The following is a 27,580-nucleotide window of genomic DNA, read 5'->3' on the forward strand; positions in this document are numbered from 1 at the left end:
TCAATGGAATTATTTTAGTAAGGAAAATTACTTTGACAGACTTTAAATTTTGATTGGATTTGATTACTCGTGCCTAGTAATCAAACAGCTTTTCTAGCAACAATGGCATAAAATAAACCAATCTCATAAACCTAAGCCTAGAGTTTGTCATAGATTAAGATGACTTTCAAACTTTCAAATGACCATAAATCAAAATACATACTGGGGAATAAAACAATATGAGAGTACAATAATATTCTAACAAACCATCTTTTAACAAGACTATAAGTAAACCTAAAACTTATCAATATTAAATAATTTATCTACATATTAAAATTAGTATTCCATATTCTATCAAAAAATCTTTTTCTACTCACAGAAGTTTTTATAGAATAATAAAACTCAATAATAAAAGTTAATCCAAAAAATAATTAATATTTTTCTAATACTTGCTAAGCCTTTATTTGAAATATATCTATTCCTCATTAACATTTACTAAACTCACTTCTTATTTAATAAAAGGTCTTTACTTTGAAATTTTATAGGGCTTAATATCAAAGTATTTTATTAAACAGTAACCTAGAATAAATTCAAAAGAAAGGTTTAAAAAACAAAACCACTAGCTTTATTTTTTTTATTTTTTTAAAGATTTTATTTATTTATTCATGAGAGACAGAGAGAGAGAGAGAGAGAGGCAGAGACACAGGCAGAGGGAGAAGCAGGCTGCATGCAGGGAGCCCGACGTGGGACTCGATCCCAGGTCTCCAGGATCACACCCTAAGCTGAAGGCGGCGCTAAACCGCTGAGCCACCCGGGCTGCCCAAAAGCACTAGCTTTAGAATGGATCCTGTCAATATTGGCATTCAGGTCCACACAAACGTAAAAAGAAAATCAGAGCAGAAATTGGCATAATGAAAGAACAATTTTGAAACTTATCATTCTAATACATAATAAATTTCCATAATGAAGAAAGGATTATCAGGGACACCAGATGCGATTTTCTTATGATGTTACTAAATATTATTTAACAGTCAAATTCAATTTAATGCCTAATCCAGAGCCACATCACAAATATACTAGGTACATTTTTGTCTATGTCAAAAGATGGTTATGTATGCTATTTTTCTCCTTGCAATTTCTTAATTAGTTTTGCAAATAACTACAGATTTTTCACCAGGCTACTGGCTGCATGTTCCCTACCCCCACCCACAGAATTTCCTTCTTTTTTTAGTCCCTGTAACATCAGAGGACTTTTAAACTGTAAATAAATCTTAACTAGTTAGGAGATTTATTCATAGATGTTCTCAATAATATTATGAACTAGTATCCTTTTGAACTATTAATAATTTATATAAGATATTTAAATCTAGTTTTTTTTTTACAGCCAGAATTCACATTTGTACAAATAAGCAAGCACCAAACAGACTGAAGGTGAATTTAAAGATGTACTGTTAGTTTTACTAGTAACTAATTCTTTGTTAAGTTTAATAAAGTCACTGGCAGTTGTTTGCTTTAATTTGGAAGCTACATACAGATACAGATACATACAGATAAAGTAGGATGCTTTTATTCTGAGCAAAGTAGGAAGAGCAGATCACAGTATAGGGGATCTTTTGCAAGTGATTCCCTTGACTGAGTTAATTTTTAAAGGGGAAAAAGAAAAGCACAGAGAGGATACTTACAGTAAACTTTTGCTGAATAAACATTAAAAACTAAAAAGGAGGTTTAATTGTTGATATGTTACTCTAAAAATAATAACTAAAAGTAGAACCTTATATATTAATTAATATTTAAAACAAATAATCCCGGGGCACCTGGGTGGTTCAGTTGTTTAGTGCCTGCCTTTGGCTCAGTTTGGGATCCTGGGATTGAGTCCCACATTGGGCTCCCAGTTGGGAGCGTGCTTCTCCCTCCCTATGCCTCTGCCTTTCTCTCTGTGTCTTTCATGAATAAACAAATAGAATCTTAAAAAAAAAAAAAAAGCAATCCCAAGTAAGTCTCAAAAAATATAAAGAACTACATGTTCTAACCTCAATATTAACTACCTTATTAATATTTTTCCATGGTCTGGAAATACCAATTAAAAAAAATTGATTTCTATTCAATAAATGAATAAAGACTAGTGAAATCAGTGCTTATTCATATGTGTTGAATTTGAATCACTTCAAATGCAATATCTAGTAACTTAATAATTATGAATGTAAAAATTTTAAAATATAACAAGATACTTAATTTTAAAAATATGAAGTAGCCACCTGTGATATATAACTGTATATAAATGCCTGTGATTATTTTTATTCACTAGAGATGCAAATAAATTAAATTTCTTTCCATTCTAAGAATCAGAAAGAGAATACATAGTCATGCTTAGGAAATTTAGAACATTTTCCCTTAAGGAAAAGCTAACTGAAGCTACCCTAATTACAAGAAGCCAAATATACTGTTAAGTACATTAATATGAAATTGAGTAAAAGTATGAACTGGTATGTTTCTTGAATGCCTTCTCTTATACTGATATCATTTCTTTTTAGAATTTATCATGAATTTAAATAATAGCTTCCTAACAATGATCCAAGAAATGTATGGGCACATAAATATAATCCCCTTTTTGCTGGAAATCTATTATGTATCTGAACACAGAACACAAGGCCTTAGTAGAAAAATTCCAATGTTTTAGAAGTACTTTCCCAGCCATTAGAGGTTGGTTTTATTTTTTCATATTTATCTCAAGTATTAATACAAAATAAGTTTTTCCTAAATTATAAAATAAAGGTGACATTAGAGGTATATTCATTTAACTTAGAGAATATGCGTTAAGTTACCAACAGCAAAACTGATATACATCATAGTGTTTTTTAATGTTTTAGCTATGAAACAGAAACTGGGATGAAAAACTCTGTATGTATCACATTTAAAAATAAGCTTTAGCTTTTCAAATGGATGGTTTTTTTATCCAAATAATAACCATAAAGAGATGATGATGTTTGGCCTGAATTTTTCTAAGCTCCTTTGCACAATAAAAAAATTCTGTTTATATTTAGTTAAACCTTCAGACTCAATGTTTATAGAGTAAACAGACAAATTATAAGGTATTATCTTGGAGATATAAAATGAATATAATTTTTGAAGTCTCATTATTATAGAATTCTAGATGGCAGGAACCAGAACTAAACAGATAAACAAATATTGGTCACATATGTGCAGTACCCACTTAATATTAGCATGAACCTAAAATTTTTTTTTTTTAAGTAGGCTCCACACCCAGCATGGAGCCCAACATAGGGCTTGAACTCATGACCCTGAGACCAAGACCTGAGCTGAGATTAAGAGTCAGATACCCAACCGACTGGGCCACCCAGACACCTTGAAGCTAAAAATTCCTTATCAGAAAGTAGGTAAAACAGACATTATCTATTATCTTATTTAAATCACTCTGAAAGAAACTTAAAGCTAAATATTTATTATCTATAGTTGTACCAATATTTATATTTATAATCTATAAGAATTATCAGTCTGGTCCATGTGATTGCAAGGTCTTATGTATCCAAGGCCAACAGAATTTCTGTAATGCATGAATTCTGAATGTCAGTCAAACATTATTGTTGAGTCATAAGTTAGTCTCAATTAAAATTTCACATTTTCACCTTAAAAATTTTTGAGCTTACTGATTCCACCACACCATTTTTCAGATTAGTGGGTAGGGCCAACTTACCTATGGATGAAATTAAGTGCTTGTATGTCTATTCCTATCAGTGACCTAGGGGCTTCTCCAGGGCAGGAACTTGTTTAAATTATAAGTATGCAGAGTTTGGCATGTGGTAAGGACCAAAAAATGTTAAATGCATAAATGATGAATGAAGGAAAAAACTAAAATATTTCTGTAGAGATAGAAACATGAAGTGCTCTTAAATGTATTTATCAAGTCAATAATATTTATTCTTATAAAGAATGCTGAGTGAGACTTTTTGGCTGTCCCTGAAGACTATTGCTCATAGCAAAGAGGAAGATGGGGCACAAGTACACCCTATCTTAAAGAGAGCCACTGACCAAATGTATTTTTAGTCTTTTGTATAAGTTCTATATATTTTGGATATTAAGCCCTTACCAGACATATCATTTACAAATATCTTCTCCTCTTCAGTAGGCTGCCTTATTGTTTTGTTGATGGCTTCCTTTGTATGAAAACACTTCTTATTTTGGTGTAGTCCCAATTGTTTAATTTTGCTTTTGTTTCCCTTGCCAGGGGAAACATATCTAGAAAAATGTTTCTATAACTAATGTCAAGTAAATTATTGCCAACAATTTCTTCTAGTTTTATGGCTTTGGGTGTCACATTTAGGTTTTGAGTTTTTGTATGGTTATAAGAAAGTGGCCCAGTTTCACTGTTGTGCATGTGAGTGTCCAGCCTTCCCTGCCTCACTTATTGAAGAGATTGTCTTTTTCCCATTGTATATTCTTGCCTTCTTTGTCATAGATTAACCATATAAGCAGGGGTTTATTTCTGGGCTTTCTGTTCTGTCTCATTGTTCTATGTGTCTATGTACTGTGCTAGTATCATACTGTTTTGATTACTACAGTTTTGTAGTGTATCTTGAAATCTAGAATTGTGATACCTCCAGCTTTTTTTTGTTCTCAAGATTGCTTTGGCTATTCAAATTTGTATGGAATCATAAAAAACAAATTTGATAAGAGTTACTTTCCTGATAACAATTCTGTACTGGCTATCCACTGCTCACAGGATTAAGGTTAAATACATGCTAGAAGCAGTCTCAACTTGCTGTTAAGGTCTTTATAACCTAGGTCATTCCTGCATCATATTCAGTATTACTCTGTTCAGTGGGCATTATCTCCATTACAACCTGTTCTCTGGCCCAGTTGAAGTGTATAGAAATCTTTCTGTTTTGCTGGCAAAGCCAACTCATTCTGAACCCTGCACTCTGCCCACCCCATGTCCAAATACCTACTTTATTCTAATGGTCTTTAGTTGTGCTTCTACCCAGTTTGGTTTTGTCATGATTCAACTATCCTCTTCTTTCTTTGATTAATGACTTAATCTTAGGACTTAAGCTAACCTCTTCACAAAGGCTTAATAACACTGTGATTATTGAGCAGTACTGAGCTATACTCTAGAGTCATAGTTCCTGGGTTCAAATTTTGGCTCTGCCACTTAGAAGCTATGTGACTTTGGCCACTGAACTAATTTGTCCTTTAGTTTCCTCAACTTAAAAAAAAAAAAAAAAAGTTGCGTGTGTGGGAGATAACAGTACCTTCTGCAAAAGGTCACTGTCAAGAAAGTACTTTGAAATACATTCAACACATAGCAAGCCCTCAATATATATTATTTTTATTAATAGTTTATTAGCTAGAAGCAAAAGGACAAAAAACATTCTGAGCACTAGAATTATACATGCAAACAAACTGCATAACACTTTGAATTTAAAGAACTAGTAGTTAGAAAAACAATGTCAGATGCTGAAGTTTTTTTTTTTTTTTTTTTTAATTTATTTACTTATGATAGTCACAGAGAGAGAGAGAGGCAGAGACACAGGCAGAGGGAGAAGCAGGCTCCATGCACCGGGAGCCCGATATGGGACTCGATCCCGGGTCTCCAGGATTGCGCCCTGGGCCAAAGGCAGGCGCCAAACCGCTGCGCCACCCAGGGATCCCCTCAGATGCTGAAGTTTTAAAGTTAACGCAGCTTCGTATCAGGAATTACAGCAAAATGGGACTGTATCCAAATGAATGAAAGCTTGATAGTTTTAATGTGGAATCAAGAGAAAAAAAGTATAAATGATTCTAAATAAGGAAGAAATTCTCGCAGATGAGAGCAGCTTATAAAATACAGAAGGAAGCTCATAGGTTGACTAAGTTCTGGAAAAGACAGGGATATCCACTCTTACCACTGTTATTTAATATTATACTGAAAGGCTAAACACAGCAATCAGACAACAAAAAGAAATAAAAGGCATCTAATTATCAAGGAAGAAGTAAAACTTTCACTATCTGCAGATGACATAACACTATATATATAAAAAACCTGAAAGATTCCACCAAAAAATTGCTAGAACTGATACACAAAATAAGTAAAGTCACACAATACAAAATCAATCTAAAAGAACCTGTTACATTTCAATACACCAACAATGAAATAGCAGAAAGAAAAATTAAGCAATCAATCCCATTTACACCTGCACCAAAAACAATAAGATACTTAGTAATAAACCTAACCAAAGAGATAAAAGACCTATACCCTGAAAACTATAAATACTCCTGTGAAAGAAACCTAAGATGACACAAGGAAACAGAAAGACATTCCATACTCATGGATTGGAAGAATAAATCCCATTAAAATGGCTATGCTACCCAAAGCAATCTACACATTTAATGCAATCTCTATCAAAATACAGTGTTTTCCACAGAGCTAGAACGAACAATCCTAAAATCTTTATGAAATTACAAGACCCAATAACCAAAGTGACTTTGAAAAAGAAAAGCAAAGCTAGTGGTATCATAATTCTGGACTTCAAGTTATATTACAAAGTTATATTACAAAACAGTATGGTACTGGCACAAAAATAGACAAATAGATTAATAGAACAGAACAGAATATCCAGAATAAACCCACAACTATATCGTCAATTAATCTTTGACATTGCAGGAAAGAAAAAGACAGTCTCTTCAACAAATGGTACTGGGAAAACTGGACAGCCACATGCAAAAGAATGAAACTGGACCACTTTCTTACACCATACACAAAAATAAACTTAAAATGGATAAAATACCTAAAATGAGACCTGAAATCATAAAAATCCTAGAAGAGAAGACAGACAGTAACTTCTCTGACATTGCCGTAGCAACTTCTTTCCAGGTATGTCTCCTGAGGCAAGGGAAACAAAAGCAAAAATAAACTACTGGAACTTCATCAAAATAAAAGGCTTCTGCACAGCAAAGGAAACCATCCACAAAACTAAAAGGCAACCTACAGAATGGGAGAAAATATTTGCAAATGACATATCTAATAAAGAGTTCATATCTACAATATATAAAGAACTTATGAAATTTAACACCTAAAAACTAAATACAAATCAAAACTACAATGAGATATCACCTCACACATTTCAGAATGGCTAAAATCAACAACACAAGAAACAACATCTGTTAGTGAGAATGTATTTATCAACTGATAAATGGATAAAGCAGATGTGGAATATTACTCATCCATCAAAAAGAATGAAATCTTGCCATCTATAACAACATGGATGGAGCTGGAGAGTATAATGCTAAGTGAAAATAAGTCAGTCCAAGGAAGAGACAAATATCATATGATTTCACTCACATGTGGAATTTAAGAAACAAAATAAGTAGGCAAAGAGGAAAAAGAGACAGAGGCAAACTAAGAAATAGACTCTTAACCTTGGAGAACAAACTGATGGTCACAAGAAGGGAGGTGGTGGGGGGATGGGTGAAACAGGTGATGGGGATTAAGGAGGGCACTAGTTGTGATGAACAATGGGTACTGTACGGAAGTCCTGGATCACTATATTGTATACCTGAAACTAGTATTTCACTGCTTATTAACTAAAATTTATTTATTTTTTTATTAACTAGAATTTAAATAAAAACTTTAAAAAATAACAAAAATGGTGAATTTCTACCATATCTAAAAGAGCTGCTGTTAAATGCTGACTGTTAAGGGTTGTGCAATGACTTAATTTCCTTAATTCAGTTATATTAAGAATTTTTTCCATAAGACAATATCTATAATACTATAATAAAGTAAAATGGAAAAATAGAATTTGCTAAAAGATATTAGCTGTAATTAACTGATCTCTGCTACTCAAGGGTGGCACTTTCCTGTATCTTATTTCTATCGTGCCTTATATGGTTAACCTAAGGGAAAGCTTTCAGTGTTCAGAGTCAGACAAGAATGATTAAATGTTTAAAATTAAAAAGTAAGGCAATTTCAGGAATTTTGTACCATCATTGAAGTTTTAATGAGATAAGACAGAAAATTTATTTTCTTTTTTTTTTAAATTTATTTATTTATGATAGTCACACAGAGAGAGAGAGAGAGAGAGAGAGAGGGGCAGAGACATAGGCAGAGGGAGAAGCAGGCTCCATGCACCGGAAGCCCGACGTGGGATTCGATCCCGGATCTCCAGTATCGCGCCCTGGGCCAAAGGCAGGCGCTAAACCGCTGCGCCACCCAGGGATCCCGAAAATTTATTTTCATCAAAGAGTATAATCACTAAAACGATTAGCTGTTTTAGATCTTTCTTCCATTAGCAACAATAATTCACATTTCATCTGGCCAGTTACTAAAAGAGCAAGGCTGATTATTAGCTTTTTATATACTTATACATTTGTAACTTTGACTATTATGTAGCTTCACTGCATTCTCACATTAATATAGACAGTCAAAAACTAAACTGAAGGCCTATAAAATTACAATTTGATAACCCCACCCAGGTTACTGAGCCTTTTTGTAAGACCTCAGTAATTAACAACAGCTCTAATTATACCATACAAATTAAATTGTATATCATTAACAAATTAATTGTATATCAAATTAAACATGCATTATTACTTAATTCATAAAGAAAAAAATAGTTCCTTTATTAAGAACCATGAAAAATGTCTCTTCAAAATAAATTAATGAAATTAAGATGTTTTCCAAAATTCTTTTATCTGCTACTATATATTAGTTTGATACCCTCTTTCATCTCCTTAAGATTTGTCTATATTTATAGGAATAAGATTTTTCTGCTATTGCTAGGCAAATATATGAACCAAAACTAGTTTGGTTTTGAATCAAGACAACTAGGCTTTGAATTAAAAGCAAAACAAAAAATTTAATTTACTGGAAAGCCTTCCAACATAATGAATCTAACCTAATGAAATTTTTCTATTTGAATGAGTGAGAAGTACTATGGGAAAAAGTCGCCAAACTAATGTCAGGAAGGGAGAGAATGGTGTCAGTATTAGTTTAACCATGCCAACAAATCTAATAAGCCCAAAAAGAACAGTATACTTCTGTGAAAGATATATGCTGGAAATTATGATGAAAGCTACTTATGTAAAAAAAGAGTTCTGCCACTAAGCTACCGTGTATATTCTGAATATCAGAATTAAGTACGAAAGTACAAACATAATTTTAGATTTAAAGAAATTTCATTTATGACAGTCAAAGGAAAAAGCAAGTCTTCTATTATTAACACATTATTTATACACACACACACACACACACACACACACACGCATATATATATATATCTCGTAACCTCAGTTAGTCCTAACAACTTATTTGAAATCTAATGGTTTCTTTAAGAAGTAAACACTATGGGGCTTCAGTTTTAAACTAAAAGGTGATAAATTATATTGTTTGCTCTTTGATCCTAAATGCCATGATTGGTTCTTAACATCTCTTTTGATGTAATGATCCCAACAGTCCCCACTGCTTATTGACCAAACATTCAAAATGGGGTTATGAACAAAAAGCCCACATAGTCCAATTAACTTCCTCAGACATTAGCATTAGCTATAACATATGCTTGGAGTATCGTATCTTTGTTTTAAAATGTAAAGTAGCCAATTTTTCAACACAATCCTCTAAGTAAATGACATTTTTAAAAGAACAAATTACTATGAGGAAAGTTTATGCTTGTTAGAACTCTTCTTGGTAAGCCATTTCTCTTTTTGCCATGTGCTTTAAACATCTTAATAAATTCCAACATGATGACAAGAAACCACATGGTGCACCTGTGCTTTCTATCTTAATTAATCCAATAAGTACAGGCCTGCTCACTTTAATTTGTAAAGGAAATGATGATATAGTCGGTTTTAACTTAAGGTATTAATTATCTAAATAAGCAGAATTAGCTTAATGTTCCAGTAGACCTTGCCCGGATACAATCACTAAATAACATTTTCTGAAATTATGGAAGTTTTAAACAGCATATTTGGGAATAAGGAAGCAAAATGCCCATTTTACCTGAGGTGGCCAAATGCATTAAGTTATATTGAAGAACCAATGTAGCAGTTCAGAGACATTAAAGTTTTTGTTGACTTTAGCTACTATAGAATCAATTAAATTCAGTTTATTTGCCCAGTGATTAACTATTACTATTTTATTCCTACCTGTATATAAAACACATATATTTCAAGAAGGCTACCCTCCTTCCAAATAAATAAAGGTTATGACTATCTTAAATGCCTCAGTATACTGATGGTCAAAATCTTACAAAAATTCTACATGGACCTAGAAAATCACATGCTATAACTGTGCACACGCCACACCATCTGTTGGATAGGACTGCCAGCACAGATTTCGTGAGCTGGCAAAGGACTGAAATAGTCAAGAATTCTGCAAGTATTTCAAAGTACAGGCTTCTCATTAATTTTAATTTCCTGTTGGCTCTACAAGGAAGGAGTGCATAGTGAAAGCACAATGTGCCACATATACTCAAGTTCAGTGCCACATGTACACCTGTAATCATAAACTCTTATCCAGGGCTATTCACTAAAACACTTGAAAGTCTGTGTTTATTTCTTCTTTGCCCCAGAAGAAATAAATCTGCAGTATCTACAGTTATCTTTTCATACTTTGTTAATACTCTTGCAAACATCTGGAAATACTTGACAATAATCACTTAATTAATGCAAAGCTAATCGATGACAATATGCTTAAATACCTCATTCAACTGAAGTGGTTTCCTCAGTCCACATAACTAGGGACTGAAGAGAACAAGAAGTTCTTTGACTAAGGGGTATACTACAAGGGAAACTTCTAGCCAACATCTCTTTGAAAAGATAAAGCAGATGACAAGACTACTACTTTGGTCAAAACTGGTGATGCCGCTGGCTTCAGTTTTCACCTCCAGACCTTTGACAGGGCCTGGGTCGCTGATGACTTTCCAAAGGGCTGGTGTTGCTACAAGTGTCTACATGGATTTTGTATTCCACCACTGTCTCCACTTGATTACCCTGCATTAAGGCTGACTGCTGTAGGAAGGTGAAAAGATCCTGAGAAAGAATATTTCTCCAGAACAAAGGACGATTCCTAAAATGCACATGGTGACTCCAGGAGCACTTTCTCTGGGTTTGCTGTTTTCTATGTTTTGCAGCAGTGAGGTGTTTGTTTTCTTATTTGCTTCCCTGGAACCATACAGACTTGCCAATTAAGGGATCAGTGTAAAAACACGTAGGAAAGTCTAAAGCAAATTTATACTTGGATTTTCTCCTCTGCTACTATTTTTTTTTAAAGATTTATTTATTTATTCATGATAGACACAGAGATTGAGAGAGAGGCAGAGACACAGGAGGAGGGAGAAGCGGGCTCCATGCCAGGAGCCTGACGCGGGACTCGATCCCGGGACTCCAGGATCACGCCCTGGGCCAAAGGCAGGCGCCAAACCGCTGAGCCACCCAGGGATCCCTCCTCTGCTACTATTATTGAGACTTTTTCTCTAGTTGCTCTGGATGATAGCTTAAAAGAGCAACACAAGTTGAATAAATATTTAAGAATCATAGCAATCAAGAAAGGTTAACTTACATTTCAATCTGAGTTAAAGACCAAAAAATGGCTGATTTACCTAATCCCTCTTACACTAGTAATTATTGTCAATCCAATTTTTTTCTTTTTTTAAAGATTGGAACCAATATAGTAGGTTAACAGATGGTTTTTAAAGTTTTTGTTCTTATTCCAAGATCTTTGTTACTCAAAATATATCTATTTAAGTACGATACTGTAATTTCTGCAAAACATGATCTACAGGCTCTCTATTTAACACTAAACAATCTGGATGCTAAGGCTGTTTGGAAATAATTCTAACAAAAACTGAAACATCAGACTAGTGCTATAATAAACAGATTTGCCTTTTACATTTGTTTTAGGAACCTTCATAGGCACACCCTTTATAAACAGAATTTTTTTTAGGAGAATTAAAATAACTGGTTTAATTAGCCTGAATATATTTTGTCCACTCTTTATATTACCTCCAAATTGGTTAAATCATAAATTAATACTATCACCTCATTACATCCAGAACATTAACATGAAACAACAGTTCACAGGAAAATCCAAAGGACAAATGCTTAAATAAAATATACAAATTACGTTGCATAGAGGCTTTAAGATAAATAATGCTTCCTACCTACTCTGCATATCTGTCTAGCAAGTACCTCTCTGAATAAGTTTTGTCCTTTAGGAATCTGTCCTGAATACTACAAAAGACAATGGAGTGTTCTCTTTGATTTTTCTTTCCGAAACCTATTTTCCTCAATGCAAAAGGAGCTAAGCCTTCTATGTGCTGGAAATATGGTCAAAACAACCTTGGGTTGTTTTACGCAACTTCTGCTTAATAGACAGAGGAATCATATAAAAGTCCAGTTCTTTTGGAAGGTAGCCTTGAGACACATCATAAAGAGGGAAGATAAACACATAAACCTTAGCACACTTTATATTTTGATGAGTCACATTTTTAACATTCTATATCTAATGTATGATGGGATGAATAAGACCAGATTTCCCTTATCATTACCAGCTGGTGTTGTTAGTGGAAATCTGTCTTTGCTTCCAGTCCATTTCCCTACTTTGTAAGCAAAGCATCCCATCCGACCCCTTCCACTTTGTCCCGCCTGTGCTGCCTTCCTACTCCTTTAGCCTCTGTACGCTCTTCTTTGTCTTTTACCACACTCACCAGACTCTTGGCAATTCTTTGTTCATCCCCTGGTCATCCTTCTTTTACTCATCTCCTTTTTATTCCCATTTACATTCCCATCAGTAGCTATGACAATATTTTCCACTTTCCTCAAAGTGATGAGAAGGTCGAGCAGTTCCAGCTGACAGATGAGGAAATGCTGGAGAAGAAAGAACTGCTCTAGTAACTCTGTCATTGCCTGCCCCCTCCCACTTCTCTTTTAAGGCTATATGTATGCCCTGTATATATCAGAAAAGAAGTAATTCTGCAAAAACTGGATCTGGTCATGCCTCTTGAAGTCTCTTTCCTACTCTAAGGACATTCTCTCTCTCTCTCTCTCTTTCTCTCTCTCTAATTTTCACCTTCTACTATCCAGTTCTCACTTAACCAAAATTGTATTCTTTAATCTAGTAAGTCAGCTATTTCTGTTTTTTAATCCTTTCTAATGTCTTATTTCCCTCACCTCTAGTCTTTTCCTATCAATCAATCCTGCATGCTACCATCGAAATTAACATTATAGAATATGTTCATCATGTCACTCTCCAACTTAAAAACCTTCCGTGTTTTTTTATTATCCAGGAAATAAAAAATTTAGACTTTAAAATCTTCCATATAAGGCTTCAACCATCTGAGCCAGACATACCTTTCCACTTTATTTATCATATCATTCCAAATAACTTCATAAATTTATTTACCTATAGTGCCCAGCACAATCCAAAGCAAAGAGTAGGACATTTGTTAAATTTGGTTAATGTTTTCTAACAAATTTTGGAATTTTCAGATAGAAAGACTCTAAAATCTATGATAGATGATGAGGTTACCAAAAGTTTACTTATAGGAATGGGCCACTGGAAAAACCAATGTTCTAATTCACAAAACCAGAATGAGCCTAAGAGAGACAGTTGAAAGCTGTGCGTGAAAATTAAAAAGCAAGGTAACTGAAATGGTCCTTACCAGAATCACAAATGGCCTCCAGTTCCAACTTCAATATTCTAATTTCTGTTGCATTTTAATTATGACAATTTCTAGTAGGATGTTTGCAAAGATGATTACAACAAATCCTTTCATTCCACAGAGCTCTCTACAATGTGACTCTGCTGTTCTCCCCATCGTGAGGTAAAATCTATTTCCAAATCTCTTGAATCTGGATGGCCTTATGACATATTTTAACTTAACAGAATATGGTAAAAATGACACTGAGACTTCTCCCCTCCCCTTATTTATTTTAGTGTGGTGAAATATGTATACCTTAAAATTCACCATTCTGACCATTTTTAAGTGTACAGTTCAGTGGCATTAGGTACACTCATACTGTTGTGCAAACATCACCACTGTCCATCCCCAGAACTTCTTTCACTTTGCAAAACTGAAACTCTGTTAAACACAGTAACTCCCTACTTTCCCTCACTCCCAGCCCCTGGCAACCACCATTCCAACTCTCTGTTTCTATGAATTTGACTACTCCAGGTACCTTATATAAGTGAAATCACACAGTTATTTGTCTTTTTGTGACTATTTTAGCATAGTATCTTCAATGTTAGAACGTTAGTCAGAATTTCCTTCCTTTTCAGGCTGAATAATATCCTATCATATGTATATAGCACATTTTGTTTATCTATTCCTCCATCAAAAGACACTTGGTTTGTTTCCACCTTTTGACTATTATGAATAATGTTGCTATGGACATGAATGCACAAATCTCTGTTCAAGTTCCTGCTTTCACTTCTTTGGGTTATATACTCAGAAGTGAAATGGCTGGATCACGTGGTAATTCCATGTTGAATTTTTCTGAGGAAAGCCATTTTATTTTCTACAGCAGGTGAACCATTTTACATTCCCCCCTGTAGTACATAAGGAAGGACTCAACTTTCTCCATACTCTCACCAATACTTATTTGCTCTCTCTTTCTATATATGTTTATATAATATTCATCTTGCTGAGTATGAATTGGTATCTTATTATGGTTTTGATTTGCATTTCCCTAATGACTAGTGATAGCGTGTCTTTTTATTTGTTTGTCAGCCACTTGTGTATTTTCTTTGGAAAAATATTTGAGTCCTTTGCTCATTTAACTTGGTTGTTTTTTTTTGTTTTTTTTGTTTTTTTTTTTTTACTGTTGAGTTGTAGGAGTCTTTATATACCCTGAATGTTAATCCCTTTATCACGTATGTGATTTGCAAATGCTTTTTCCTATTCCATGGATTGCTTTTTCACTCTGTTGATAGTGTTCCTAGGTACACAAACATTTTAATACAGCTTAATTTATCTTTGTTGGTGTTGTTGTTTCCTGTGCTTTTGGGGTTATATCCAAGAAATCACCACCAAATCCAATGTCATAAAGATTCTCTATTTTTCTTCTAAGTTTTATAGTTTTAGTTCCTATGTTTGGATCTTTGATTTATTTTGAGTTAATTTGTGTACATGATGTAAGGTAAGGGCCCAACCTCCCTCTTCTGCATGTGACTATTCAGTTTTCTCGACATCCTAAGTTGACAAGACTGTTCTTTCTCCATTGAATGGTCTTGGTACCCTCATCAAAAATCATTTGACATATATGGGACAGTTTATTTCTGGGCTCTCTATTCTACTCCATTGGACTATATGTCTCTCTTGTTTTCATTACTGTAGCTTTGTAGTAAGTTTTGAAATCAGTTAAGTATGAGACTTCTAACTTCATTTCTCTTTTTCAAGACTGTATTGACTATCTGAGTCCTTGAAATCCCACATTAACTTTAGAATGGATTTTTCTATTTCTGAAAAAAAAAATGTCACTGGGATTTTGACAGAGATTACATTGAATCTGTAGATTGCTTTGGACAACACTGACACCTTAACAATATTAAATCTTGTAATCCATGAGCATGAAATATCTTTCCATGTATTGGTATCTTTAATTTCTTTCAGCAATGTTTTGTAGTTTTCAGTGTATAAGTATTTCATCTGCTTGGTTAAGATTATTCCTAAGTATTCATTCTTTTTTGATGCTATTATTAATGGACACTGTGCAGGTTCCAGGTATAGGTCTGAAGAGGCCTTACAACATCTGCTGCCATCCTCTTGGTAGGCTGCTACTGCCAGATAAAAATGCCAGTCTTGCCTGATAGCATCATATGGCCTAGCCTAGTGTGGGCACCACTGCCAGAGACACAAGACTGAGAATTTTAGAAAGATCATTTAGATCCAGTCAAGCTGCCAGATAATTACAGCCACTTGAGAGACTGGAGGTGAGACCAGCAGAAGAACCACTCAGTTGAACTTAGTCAAAATGCTTACCCACAAAATTGTGAACAAATAGTTGCTATTGTAAGCCACTAAGTTTTGGAGGTGGTGGCAAAGACTAACTAAAACAGAATTAAATCCTTTTATTTGCTATTTCTTCACCAAGGTAACTTATTCATTACTTTGCTGCTCATCTCAAACTATTTCCCAGAGGCTAAGACTTATTCCAACTAAGACAAGACAGAATTCTTTGATGCTAAACACTCTACATAATTCATCATGTTCATGAATAATTTAAAGCTTGAATGTTAGCATTCTAAATAGCTTATGATTTTTAAAAAAGTAGACAGCTTAAAATGATATCTTATCAGAACTATAGAAATACAGGTTTTATTTACTAATGTCTAACTTTAAAATAGAAAAAACAAAACTAAGTAGATATTATAATTAATGTTTTCAGGCAAACTTGTACCATCGCTAATATTTGCTAGCAATTTGTACTAACTATATTGGGGACAGATTTTGAAACTTTGGTATCTGATTATTTAAAAATACAAATAATCACAATATTTAGGAGAAAAGTACTTAACATTAAAAATATTTATAATCCCAAAACTAAAATTTAGAGGCCTATTGATTAAGCAAAATGGCTTAATATTACTTAAAAAATTTAAAGATATCCATATATCTAAAATTCTATTTATTCATACATAAATGTACTTATTAATATATATAGCTATAAAGGATTGTAGTTATTTTATGCGGAAAAAAATCTTACAAAACAATACGTAAAAGTAACATTATTTAAAACATGCTATAGCAAAAATTTACTTCATAAAAACTTTTACTCCATTAAAGAACTCATTTGAGAATTTACTCCCTTGAGATGTGGAAATAGTTGCTTTAAAACAGTTTACCTGTATTATACGCATTCTTTAAAATAAATGAGTAACAAGGAGCAGAGTAGAAGAAATAAAGAGAAAATATAACAAAGAAGCAATAAGGCATAGTTTTATATTGAAATTTATATGCTACTAGATATTCAATAGGACTATTATTTCTGACAAACCAAGTGGCATTAACACTTAATCAAGTAGAAACTAATTCAATTAACTTTCAAAGTTGAGGTAAATTTCTCAGTCTATGTCACAAATAGCTTTGCATCACTTATTTTGGAAACTGAATTAACTGTCAGAAGTATCTCATATTTGCATTATTAAAAACATTTTTTGACATGGTTGTCATTTTAAAGGGTCCTAGACATTTCCTCTAAATTTAGGCTCTGATATAAGCAATTATTTACATTTTTCTGCAAGTGCCTATCTACCAGTAAACTATGGTCTTATCATTCCCATATCCACATATATAGCTACATGTTGAATATTAATATGCAGTCTAAATTTAATACAAACATACAAACTATGCTGCTCAATGTGATGGTAAAATGAAAAAGGATAAAACACAAGTGGAAGAATTAAAATGTACTTACAAAGTCAAAGTCTCCATCTTGAGGAACTTTCCAGTTATCAGGAAAGACATTTTTGGACATAGGGAAGGGTTCATGCATGTTCTGATTACAGTTTTCATGACTCTTATTCTTGAAGTCCTGTTTATCGAAGTAGTCCATGAAAGATGGTCTTTGTACTTGTGGTGAAGTTGCATTTCCTTAGGTAAACAAAGAACACAGGGAGGGTATAAATTCTTAAATTTAAAGAAGCTTTTATTGAGGTACTTTTTTTTTTTAATTCAGCAATATAATACATTTGCACTGGTCATATTCAAGGCTAACACTGTCAATTTAATGAAGAACAAAGTAAAACGAGATAGTGAAAAACCAAAAATATCCAGGCCACATAAAAATTCAACTAATGATTAATTAGGCAGAGATCCACAATATTCTTAGATTGTAGAAATCTTTAAGAATTTTGGCAAGATGGGATGCCTGGGTGGCTCAGTGGTTGAGCATCTATCTGCCTTTGGCTCAGGGTGTGATCCGGGAGTCCTGGGATACAGTCTCACATCCAGTTCCCTGCAGGGAGCCTACTTCTCCCTCTGCCTATGTCTCTGCCTATCTCTCTCTGTGCCTCTCATGGATAAATAAATAAAATCTTTAAAAAAAAAAGAATTTTGGCAAGACTACATAATTTTATTAAAAATCATTTCAATTATATTTGAAATTTGTCAAATGAAGTAAAATTTTAAAACCTAAGTGTTTAGTTTTAAGCATTTAAGTTGTATTGTTATTGTCATTGTGCACCACTCTAAGCTAAAGAAGTTATAAGGACTTACCCAGGTTTGTCTTAGATGACTTCCTTCTAGTCTCTCTAGCTGATTCCACCTCATCCTGGACTCCCATGGCTTTGCCTGCCATATTTATATCTGACTCCTAACTCTCACTTCAGCCCAGACCTTGCTTCTAAGTTCTATTTCTAAAGCTCTGCCATATTTAAAGTCAGAAAACCAATTTTTTATTTCTAAAGCTCTCTTCTAAGTTCTATCTCTGACTTTCCTGCTGCTTACTACTGAATCACTCTACCAGAGGTGAGTTAGTGTTACCTCAAACCTGTAAGTTCTATTTATTTATTTATTTATTTAATTTAATTAACTAATTAATTAATTTATTTATTTATTTATTTATGATAGTCACAGAGAGAGAGAGAGAGAGAGAGAGAGAGGCAGAGACATAGGCAGAGGGAGAAGCAGGCTCCATGCACCGGGAGCCCGACGTGGGATTCAATCCCGGGTCTCCAGGATCGCGCCCTGGGCCAAAGGCAGGCGCCAAACCGCTGTGCCACCCAGGGATCCCTCAAACCTGTAAGTTCTAAAGCCAAAGTTCCGTTCTAAAGTTCAATGTCCTTAAGGTTCATCCATGTTGTAGCATGTGTTAAAATTCCCTTCCTTTTTAAGCTAAACAATATTCCATTATATCTATATGTTACATTTTGTTTATCCATACATCTGGCAATGAACACACCTGACTTGCTTCCATCTGTTGACTATTGTGAATAATGCTGCAATGAACATGGGTTGTACAAATAGTTCAAGATCCTGTTGATTAAATGTTTTTAAGATAACTATTCTTTTAAGTTAAACAAATTTTTCTTTATACATCTGCAGATCTTTATTTACAAGTGATCTTATTTTTTAATACCTACGCAGAGGCCTTTTTCATTTTTTTTCACGAGTGTTTTGACAGTTGAACTTAATCCCTGATCAAGTGAGTCACTATGATACAATGTAAGCAAATAAGAATAACTATTAGAAGTAATGCTTATGTTTTTTATTTTCAGCCTATGAATTATGCTTTTTATATACATTTCTGAGTTTACCTTTTCATTAAATTGTAAGTTTCCTAATGCAGGAAACCCGAATCCTTTACCCAAATAATTTCACTAATAAGATAACTATGATCATCAGTGAGTGTTTTTGATTATCCACCCAGATGTTCAACATCAATGGCATGAGGAAGAGCTAATGGGTTGGTATGTGGCTTTTCAACATCATTACTTTTGAATTAGTAGAGGCTGCTAGTATTGCATTACTAGCAACTGTGTATTGGCAATAATAAATTTGAGAAATTATTGTGACTACTACAGTTCTTAGAATGATCTGTCTCAGTAATGTCAGAAGGAATCTGATATTCAGAGTATGCATGTGTTAGTGGAAAAACAGAAACAAAAAACTGTTTATCTAAACACTCATCCTCCAATTAGAGCTGCTCAGGCTTTAGAAGGCTTGAAAATAAGTGTGACAAGACATCTGGGACCCAAATGGTACCCCCTGAAAAGATACTGAGGCAGTCCATCAAAATTAGGATAAAACATCAACCTTCATAGTAAACTTTAAGGACTTAGAACACTCTCATATCTCAAATACAAAATTCATGAAAAAAGAACTCCTTAGGGACAGTGTATCATGGTAACAGCCAAAGTTGCCTTGAGATTCCCTGTCAGAAGAGACATCAGTGGTAGGTTAAAAATGAACAAAATATAGGAGAAAAGTTATAATAGCTTATGATCAATACATGTAATAGAAAGATCTTGTGTTTACAGTATTCTATTCAACTTTCTTCTCTAAAATCTCCTACTATTAAAAAAGGAAGTTAATTAATCTGACAAGGCTAAGTTACTGACATTTGGATGGGACATATACATTCCATTAACATTTTCAACAGATTTTACGAATTCTCCATTCATCTCTGGGCCTCATCATTACAAGACATCTTTCTCAGTCTTCTGAATTGAAATTTGGTTCCTATGACAACCTTTTATTCCAAAATAAATCCAGGAATTTAATCCCAATTATTCTCCACCTGTGCCCCTTTTATGAGAACAAAAATAAAATATTACAAGTGTAGCTCAATAGATTTTCTATAAAATAACTGAGTAAATCAAATGATGGAGGGGGAGAAAAATAATCCCTCAAATGAAAGCTTTCTTTGCTCAATACTCTTTTCTTTTTTCTTTTAAGAGTAATTTTGTAACAGGATTATTTATTTGTGTCCTAAGTTCTTATTTTAACTAGTGAGTCTTAAGATGGGTCACATGCATAAAGATCTCAAAACTCTGACATTTGATGCAAGAGAAGGTTATCAATGTTTATATAGCAAAACCAGAATCAGAGTGAGTAAAAATTATTTTACTGGAAACTAATTCCTGGGAAAGTAAGAAATCCATGAATATCACAATTACTAACTGCATTTGACAAATACAGAGAATGTTTCATTGAAACAAACCTCTAGATAGCATACTTTTAAAAATATATCTTGTATATGTAGGTGCTTTGAGAAAAAAAAATATTATGACACCACTAGTCCACTGAGGAAAAGGATACTCCCTGACCTCTGCTCCTCCCTGCTCCCCCAACCAGGCCAGGCTCACGCTGCTCTTAGTCCTTTCCTTTCGAGGCAGCACTCGCTTCAGCACAGAGACTCTAACTAGCCTTCCTTGTTTTCTCCTCAACCAGGAGCAATGATACTCTTCATCCCAAAATTTTCACCAATGTCTTGGTGCTGCACTGAAACAGTCAGGGATTTCTTGATATATCAGTGACTCTTGATTCAGATCTTTGTATCTGAGTAAATACAAGGTTAATCTTGGAAACTAATATTTATAGAGTGGATATTCAAATATGGCTCACATTTTAAGAGCACCAACATGCACAAGCAAGGGGAGGAGAAAAATAAAATCTCCAAAGTTGTTTTTCCAATACAGAGAAAAATGTGGGGGAAAACTTAAATCTTTTATAAAAACCTTCATAACTATACTTCTATCCCAATTATCCTGTGCTGGTTCTAACCCTATCTTAATCAGGAGCTTTATCCCAAGTCATGTGAGCCAATAATAGTGTCCCAGTGTTTCCAAGGGAAAAATCTGCCTACCTAATATCTACAGATCCTTCCTTCCTTAAGGAGAGGGATGGCCAGGTAACACAATTCTGGCTAATGACACAAAAGATGAAGTTTTCTAGGAAAGCTCTATTTTCTACTCCACCCTTTTTCTTCTTGCTCTTTCCTCCCACCTGGAATGCAGACTTGATAGCTAAAGATCTAGCAGTTATTCTGTAAGCAGCAGGACAAGCAGCAGGACCTCAAAATGGTATCAACAGAAAGGATCTCTAATGACAGCATGAAATAACTCTATCAATGCAGGACACTCTTGTTTCTGGATTTCTTGTTAAATGAGAAAAGAAATTAATCCCATTTTGTTACATATCACCAAATTTAGTCCCTGATACTTTTCTATTCCCAAGTAGAGGATGCAGGAAGTGGTAGGAGCAGCAATCTTCAGTTTTACTATAGGAATACCCCAATTTGAAACTTGAAATCTACTATTCTACACAGTGGATTAATTTTCACTGCATTTCAGATACATCATAGTTTTAAGTGTCTTTTAAAAACCTATGGTAAAATGCCTGTTGGATTCCACACTCAAAATTTTGGAAAATGATCCATTCCTAAGTTAGAAATAAACATTCTCACAGAGAGTTAACAGAAGTCTATAAATCAACTTAAATAAAAGAAGGCAACTATTCCATTAGATTTTTCTTTTTGAATGACTTATAACAAGATATGCTGATACATATTTTTTATTCAAATGTATGTGCTTATAGTTTTCCTTTGTTTAAACAGTATTAACATTTAGAACATATCTTTGTTATATGTGAAGAAAATTTTAAGGACAATTTTTAAAAAGTTCTAAGGACAAAAATAGGTCAGGTTTGTTTTAAAAGTAATGGGTTTGGGGGGCAGCTGTAATTGCCTAGTGATGTTTAACTACTTAGGAATGCCAAACACATGCCCACAGGGTGCAGTGGAGTCTCCAAGGAGATGCATGTTCACAGAAGGTGTGGGACAGACAAGATGATGTTCCTGGCTCACAATTTATTTTTTAAAAAAGGAAAAAAGAAATAGTAGGTCCTTCAACAGAAGAGTGAAGCAGGGCAGCCCGGGTGGCTCAGCGGTTTAGCACTGCCTTCAGCCCAGGGCGTGATCCTAGAGACCCGGCATTGAGTCCCACACTGGGCTCCCTGCATGGAGCCTGCTTCTCCCTCTGCCTGTGTCTCTGCCTCTCTCTCTCTCTCTGTCTCTCATAAATAAAATAAAATAAAGTAAAATAAAATAAAAAAAAGAAGAGTGAAGCAGCACATCTTGAGGTTGCAAGCTCTGTCTTATGTGATTATGGTTGCTATGGCAAATACTTTTTTTAAACACAGAAAGAATAATCACATTAAATTGACAACAATTTCTCCAGTTACAGCTGAATTCTGACCCTCGCTTATAACAATATATTTGTATTTTTATAATAAATTTAATGTCTCAAATGACCTCGTTCCTCAAATTTGGCCCCAATTCCTTCAACTACTTGCTGTGGAACTAAAAATTCCTTAGCAATAAAGAATTTAAAAATCATCACTTGATCCCTTTGTGTATGTGAAATTTTAAAGAAAAAAATTGTTTTCCTTCTCCTTCACACATTCCCCAGAATATGCACAAGGAAACTAAATTGTATGAAATATAATACCTTGAGCAAATATGCCAGTGTACCTACAATTAGCTATTAACTTTCATAATTTGCACATGTCTTCCAAACAGGCAAAATGCCTTCAGGGAAATTTAAACATAGAAAGGAATTTCCAAAACACTTGAACAAAATGTAATTTGTTTAATTTTTAATTTCTCAACATGAGCATAACAAAGACAGAAGTTAGGGAATGAAACAACAATTAATCACAACTTTAGCATAAGATATTTTGAGATCAAAGGGATTTATGAATATTACCTAATTTGTTCTAAAAATATTTTAAGATGTGGGTGTTCCACCTGATTAATGATCTTGGAAATCTGTCCTTTAATTTGTTGCCAAGAGTATGGTGAATACATATAAAAACCAGGATGTTAATACAGAAGCTACTGACATCAGCTCTTTCTTAACTTCATCAGACTATTTTAAAACAAAGGAGGATACAGACAACATGGAGAAGATCCAGAGGCTATTCATAAAAAAGTTTAAAAGCTTAGAAAATAATACCTGCACAAAGGTTAAAGGGACTGAAACTGTTCAGCCAGAAAAAGTTTGAGGATACAATTTAGTAAGTATCCAAGTATATATGAAGGATTCTTCCACAGAAAATAGTGACCAGCTGTTTTCCATTTTCAATGAGGACAGAATAAAGGGAAACAGATAAATTGAAGCCCAAGAATTTTAGTTAAATAAAAGGGATGATTTCCTGTGTGAGTAATGACCATTGTAATGGCCACTGTGTGTCTATGGAAACCCTTTCTTCAAAGGCCTTTACAAGAAAGACAGATTTTCATTTGTACAAGGAATGCTTCTATTTACATGCCTGTCTGTGCTTTTGCTAGTAAAAGAGGTATCCTATGACCAAAATATCCGCACCAACAGGCCCAAGCTGGGTCACACATTATTAAAAATTCCCCAGACCAAGAGCACACATAAGAGCAGAACATATTCAGTACCCACAGGCAACTCCAAACCACTGTAGCCACACATTAGCTAGATTGTTTGTACCTCTGTAAAGGAAAACCAGGGGATGCTAACTGCCCAGTATTACTATAGGTATTTGCACCCAGCTGCAACTGGGAGCTGTAGTTTACTGTTGTCACCTTTATTACATCATGGGCAAGATCAATCTTATCAGTTAAAGATGCATGCAGCAGTTTTTCATGAAAGAATGGTAAGATCTCTGATGTGGCAACAGGATTTCCCCTACACACTCTGCTACACTGGTTAATTGTTTCCTGGCAATCAAATTCCACCCTTAGTGATTTATTCCTTTGGCCCAAAGCTTTGTAATTTTTGGGAAAAAAACCCTCACGAATATAAAACATTATTAATCACTTTATAACTACATATCTGATGCTTTCCTAAAACAGGTTTTGGGAGGAAGAAGGAAGAAAAGGATTTGAACCAGACCTTGGAGAGATGTTACTAAGCAAAGAATGGGACATGGAAGTTGCTTAGAGCAGATGATCTCTCACTTACAACTTCATCCAGGGACATTACATGAATGAAGAAGAGGGAATATCCAAAGGTCAGTCTCTCCTCCTTGTTATCTCTCCTAAATCCTTTAAAAATCAACGTAGAATCTATTTCCAGGATAAACTTCTAAAAATCTAAAGCAGAACTTCATCTTTTTTCTCTTAGTAATTAAGTGCAACTACATAAATGTATTGTCCAACATGAAATAATAAACTAGGATATATTTTAAAAATCACTATGTATTACAGGTATATGAGAAGATGACATTTTAAAAATATGTATTCAATTATAATTACTTGACCCTATATTTAATCATTGATAAACAGGTTATGAAAGGTTAATATAAACAATATAAAACCTAAACATGACAAGTTATTCCTCTACCTGTTCCTTTTTTTTTTTTTTTAAAGTAGACTCCAAAGCCAACGTGGAGTCCAATGCAGGGCTTAAACTCACCATCTTGAGATCAAGGACTGAGCTGAGATCAAGAGTTGTACACGTAACCAACTGAGCCACCCAGGTGCCCCTCCTCTACCCTTTTTTTTTTTTTTTTTTTCTACCCATTCTTAATACAACATGGCCTCCACTTTACATCTGGCCCATTCTCTACTCAATATGCTCTACTGTGTGAATACCCCAGGTAAATTCTAGGCCTTGAGAGCAGAGTGAAGCTGTTCATTTCTTTATTCTAAAAAAATGGTTATCAGTTCTAGCCACACTTCAGAAGTATTTGTATAGTTTCATTGTTTTGATTTTTTGATTTATTTTTTAGAGACGCCCAGGCCCTCCTCGGGCCTGCAGAACCAACATGTCTGAGGGGATACTGCTCTGATGTACACTTGTGAAGTTAGTTACCCAGACCCAGGATCAGGGTTTATCTTGTAAATCAAGTCCACTGCTCCAGCCTGTGGAGATCTCTGAAGATCCTGATTGTGTCTTAGAATGGATTTTTATTTGGCTCCACTTTGTGTCATTTGCCAATTTTAACAGACTTTGATTCTATAGCTTCATCCAAGTTTCTGTAAAAAATGTTGAGCATAGCCAGGGCTGAGGTCTAAGCCCTAGAGCATACAATGAGAAACCTTCTCGTTGACAATTTATGATTTAACACTATGGTTGACCAAAATTTAGTAACCACTGTATTGCCCCTGGAGAGCAAATACTGCATTTCCTAGAATCTCCCTGCACCTTATCCTGAATAAACATGCTTTTTCATGAGTAGGAAAGCAAGAAGTGAGGCAGAGGCCATGAGTCTCTGGCCAGTGTGGTTATGAAGATATGAGGGTCTCATAGCAGCATGCCAGCATCCAGCTACCAGCCTCCCATGTGCAGTAGCACTGATAATGTTTGAATCCCTGTAGAACAACAGGGACTGAGTTCAATCAGTACTACTGAACTCCAGAGGCCAGGGCTGCCTCCAGATTCACTGTCTTCCTGACTACAGCAGCAGTAGTAGGTTCCATACCGGGTCACTTCTGTGATACAGGAGTCATCCCGGGAAGCCTAGTCTACATAGCCCTCTCCTCCAATCTTTCCACTGATTTTGTTAATATTCACATCTCTGACTTAAATCTCTTTATGTTTAAAACACCCGGAACAGTTTGTTTCCTCCAATAAACCCTGATACAAGCCTATTCAGGTAGAACCATTCAGCCCTTATAACAGACTATCAGCCACTTCATACTACTGCAAGGATATCTTAAAGAGACCTTGTCAGATACTTTTCCAAAATCCTAAAACACAATATCCAAACCCAGGGCTTCTTCCAGCCTAGAAGTTTAGCAATTTCCTTTCCAAAAAAGGAAATTATATTATTCTGATATGATTTGTTCCCAGCAACCTATGCAGAGTTACAATGATCCAGGCCTCCTTTTCTAAAGGATTCACAGATGTTCTAGAATCCTGCCCAAGAAGGATGTCAAGTTCACCAGCCCATGAATAATGATATGATTGGGGGGCCAAACCTGGGTCTGTATACTGGTTCCACCACTTACTTGCTATGAGACCCTGGACAAGTCAATTCACACTGCCAAGTCTCAGTTTCCTTAGGGACAAATGGTAGTAACAATGCCACTCTACAAGGTCCTTGTGAAGGGGCAAAGAGATCATGTATGCAAAGTCCTGAGCACAGTGTGGCCCATGCCAGACCCTCCACTAATGATAGCTTATAATTTGATAAATCCACCCATTTTTCTTTTCTGAAAATAAAAAATAATAATAATAAAATTTAAATTTACTCTTTCATGCTTCTGTGATACTTTTCCCCATTTTTCTCAAAAAGCCATCAAATTTCACAAACAGTGTAATATAGTTCTCCCACTTACAGGTTATCTCAACACACATTATCGGTCACACTCCTCCTTAGGAGATACGAGGTCAACTGAGTGCTCCATTACCATTTCCTCATCTTGCCATTCAAATCATTCACATTTACATCTGTGTTACTCTGTTCATTTTGGAGGTCATTATTCTCTATAGAATCCCCTCTGGCTATCTTACTGAATAACTAGAAATGGAGCAAGGTCTGGGAGGAGGATGGGGAAGGTGGGAGCAAGAATTTGCCTTCAGAATGAAAAGGACAGAGCCACTGAGCACACTGGCTGGATTATGTGCAGTCCCAGGAAGACCAGGCCTCCCTCACTGTGTGAGAAGCAGGGACGGGCTCTCCAGATGCTCCAGCTTTCCAAGCTGCTGGAAGGCCAAACTCACAGGCTGAGCAGATGGAGATTATCCCTTACTGATGACCTACTCTGCTAGGTGTTTTATGTATTTACCTAAACTAATCCACACTCACACACACAAAAGAGAAACAAATATACATCATATAGGCTCAGAAAAGATGAATACAATTTTTTTTTAAAATTTTTATTTATTTATGATAGTCACACAGAGAGAGAGAGAGGCAGAGACATAGGCAGAGGGAGAAGCAGGCTCCATGCACCGGGAGCCCGACGTGGGATTCGATCCCTGGTCTCCAGGATCGTGCCCTGGGCCAAAGGCAGGCGCCGAACCGCTGCGCCACCCAGGGATCCCAGATGAACACAATTAAATGTGGTCTGACTTTAAGTCCCATGGTGTTTTCATTTTCACTACACCACATCACTTGGTCAGGAAATATTTAGTGAACTTATTCTAGTGTGCAGGATGTTGCACTGAGCATTGGGAATGCAGTGGGGAGCAGAG

General features: G+C 34.9%; 1 protein-coding gene across 7 annotated transcripts in view; it reads right to left on the reverse strand.

Moving 5' to 3' along the window:
- The window catches only part of STK3 (serine/threonine kinase 3), a 378,723-nt gene that overhangs the window by 55,420 nt on the left and 295,723 nt on the right, over window positions 1-27,580 (reverse strand). For 6 of the 7 annotated variants that reach the window (XM_077846732.1, XM_077846731.1, XM_077846729.1 and 3 more), the window contains one exon: window positions 17,386-17,561. In XM_077846732.1, coding sequence (XP_077702858.1) covers window positions 17,386-17,561 — 176 coding nt within the window. Of the gene's footprint in view, window positions 1-12,677; window positions 12,838-17,385; window positions 17,562-27,580 lie in introns of all 7 variants that reach the window. The other variant, XM_077846728.1, reaches the window with a different exon arrangement.

The sequence above is a fragment of the Canis aureus genome, chromosome 14 (assembly GCF_053574225.1).
Source record: "Canis aureus isolate CA01 chromosome 14, VMU_Caureus_v.1.0, whole genome shotgun sequence".
In the NCBI taxonomy this organism is placed as follows: domain Eukaryota; kingdom Metazoa; phylum Chordata; class Mammalia; order Carnivora; family Canidae; genus Canis; species Canis aureus.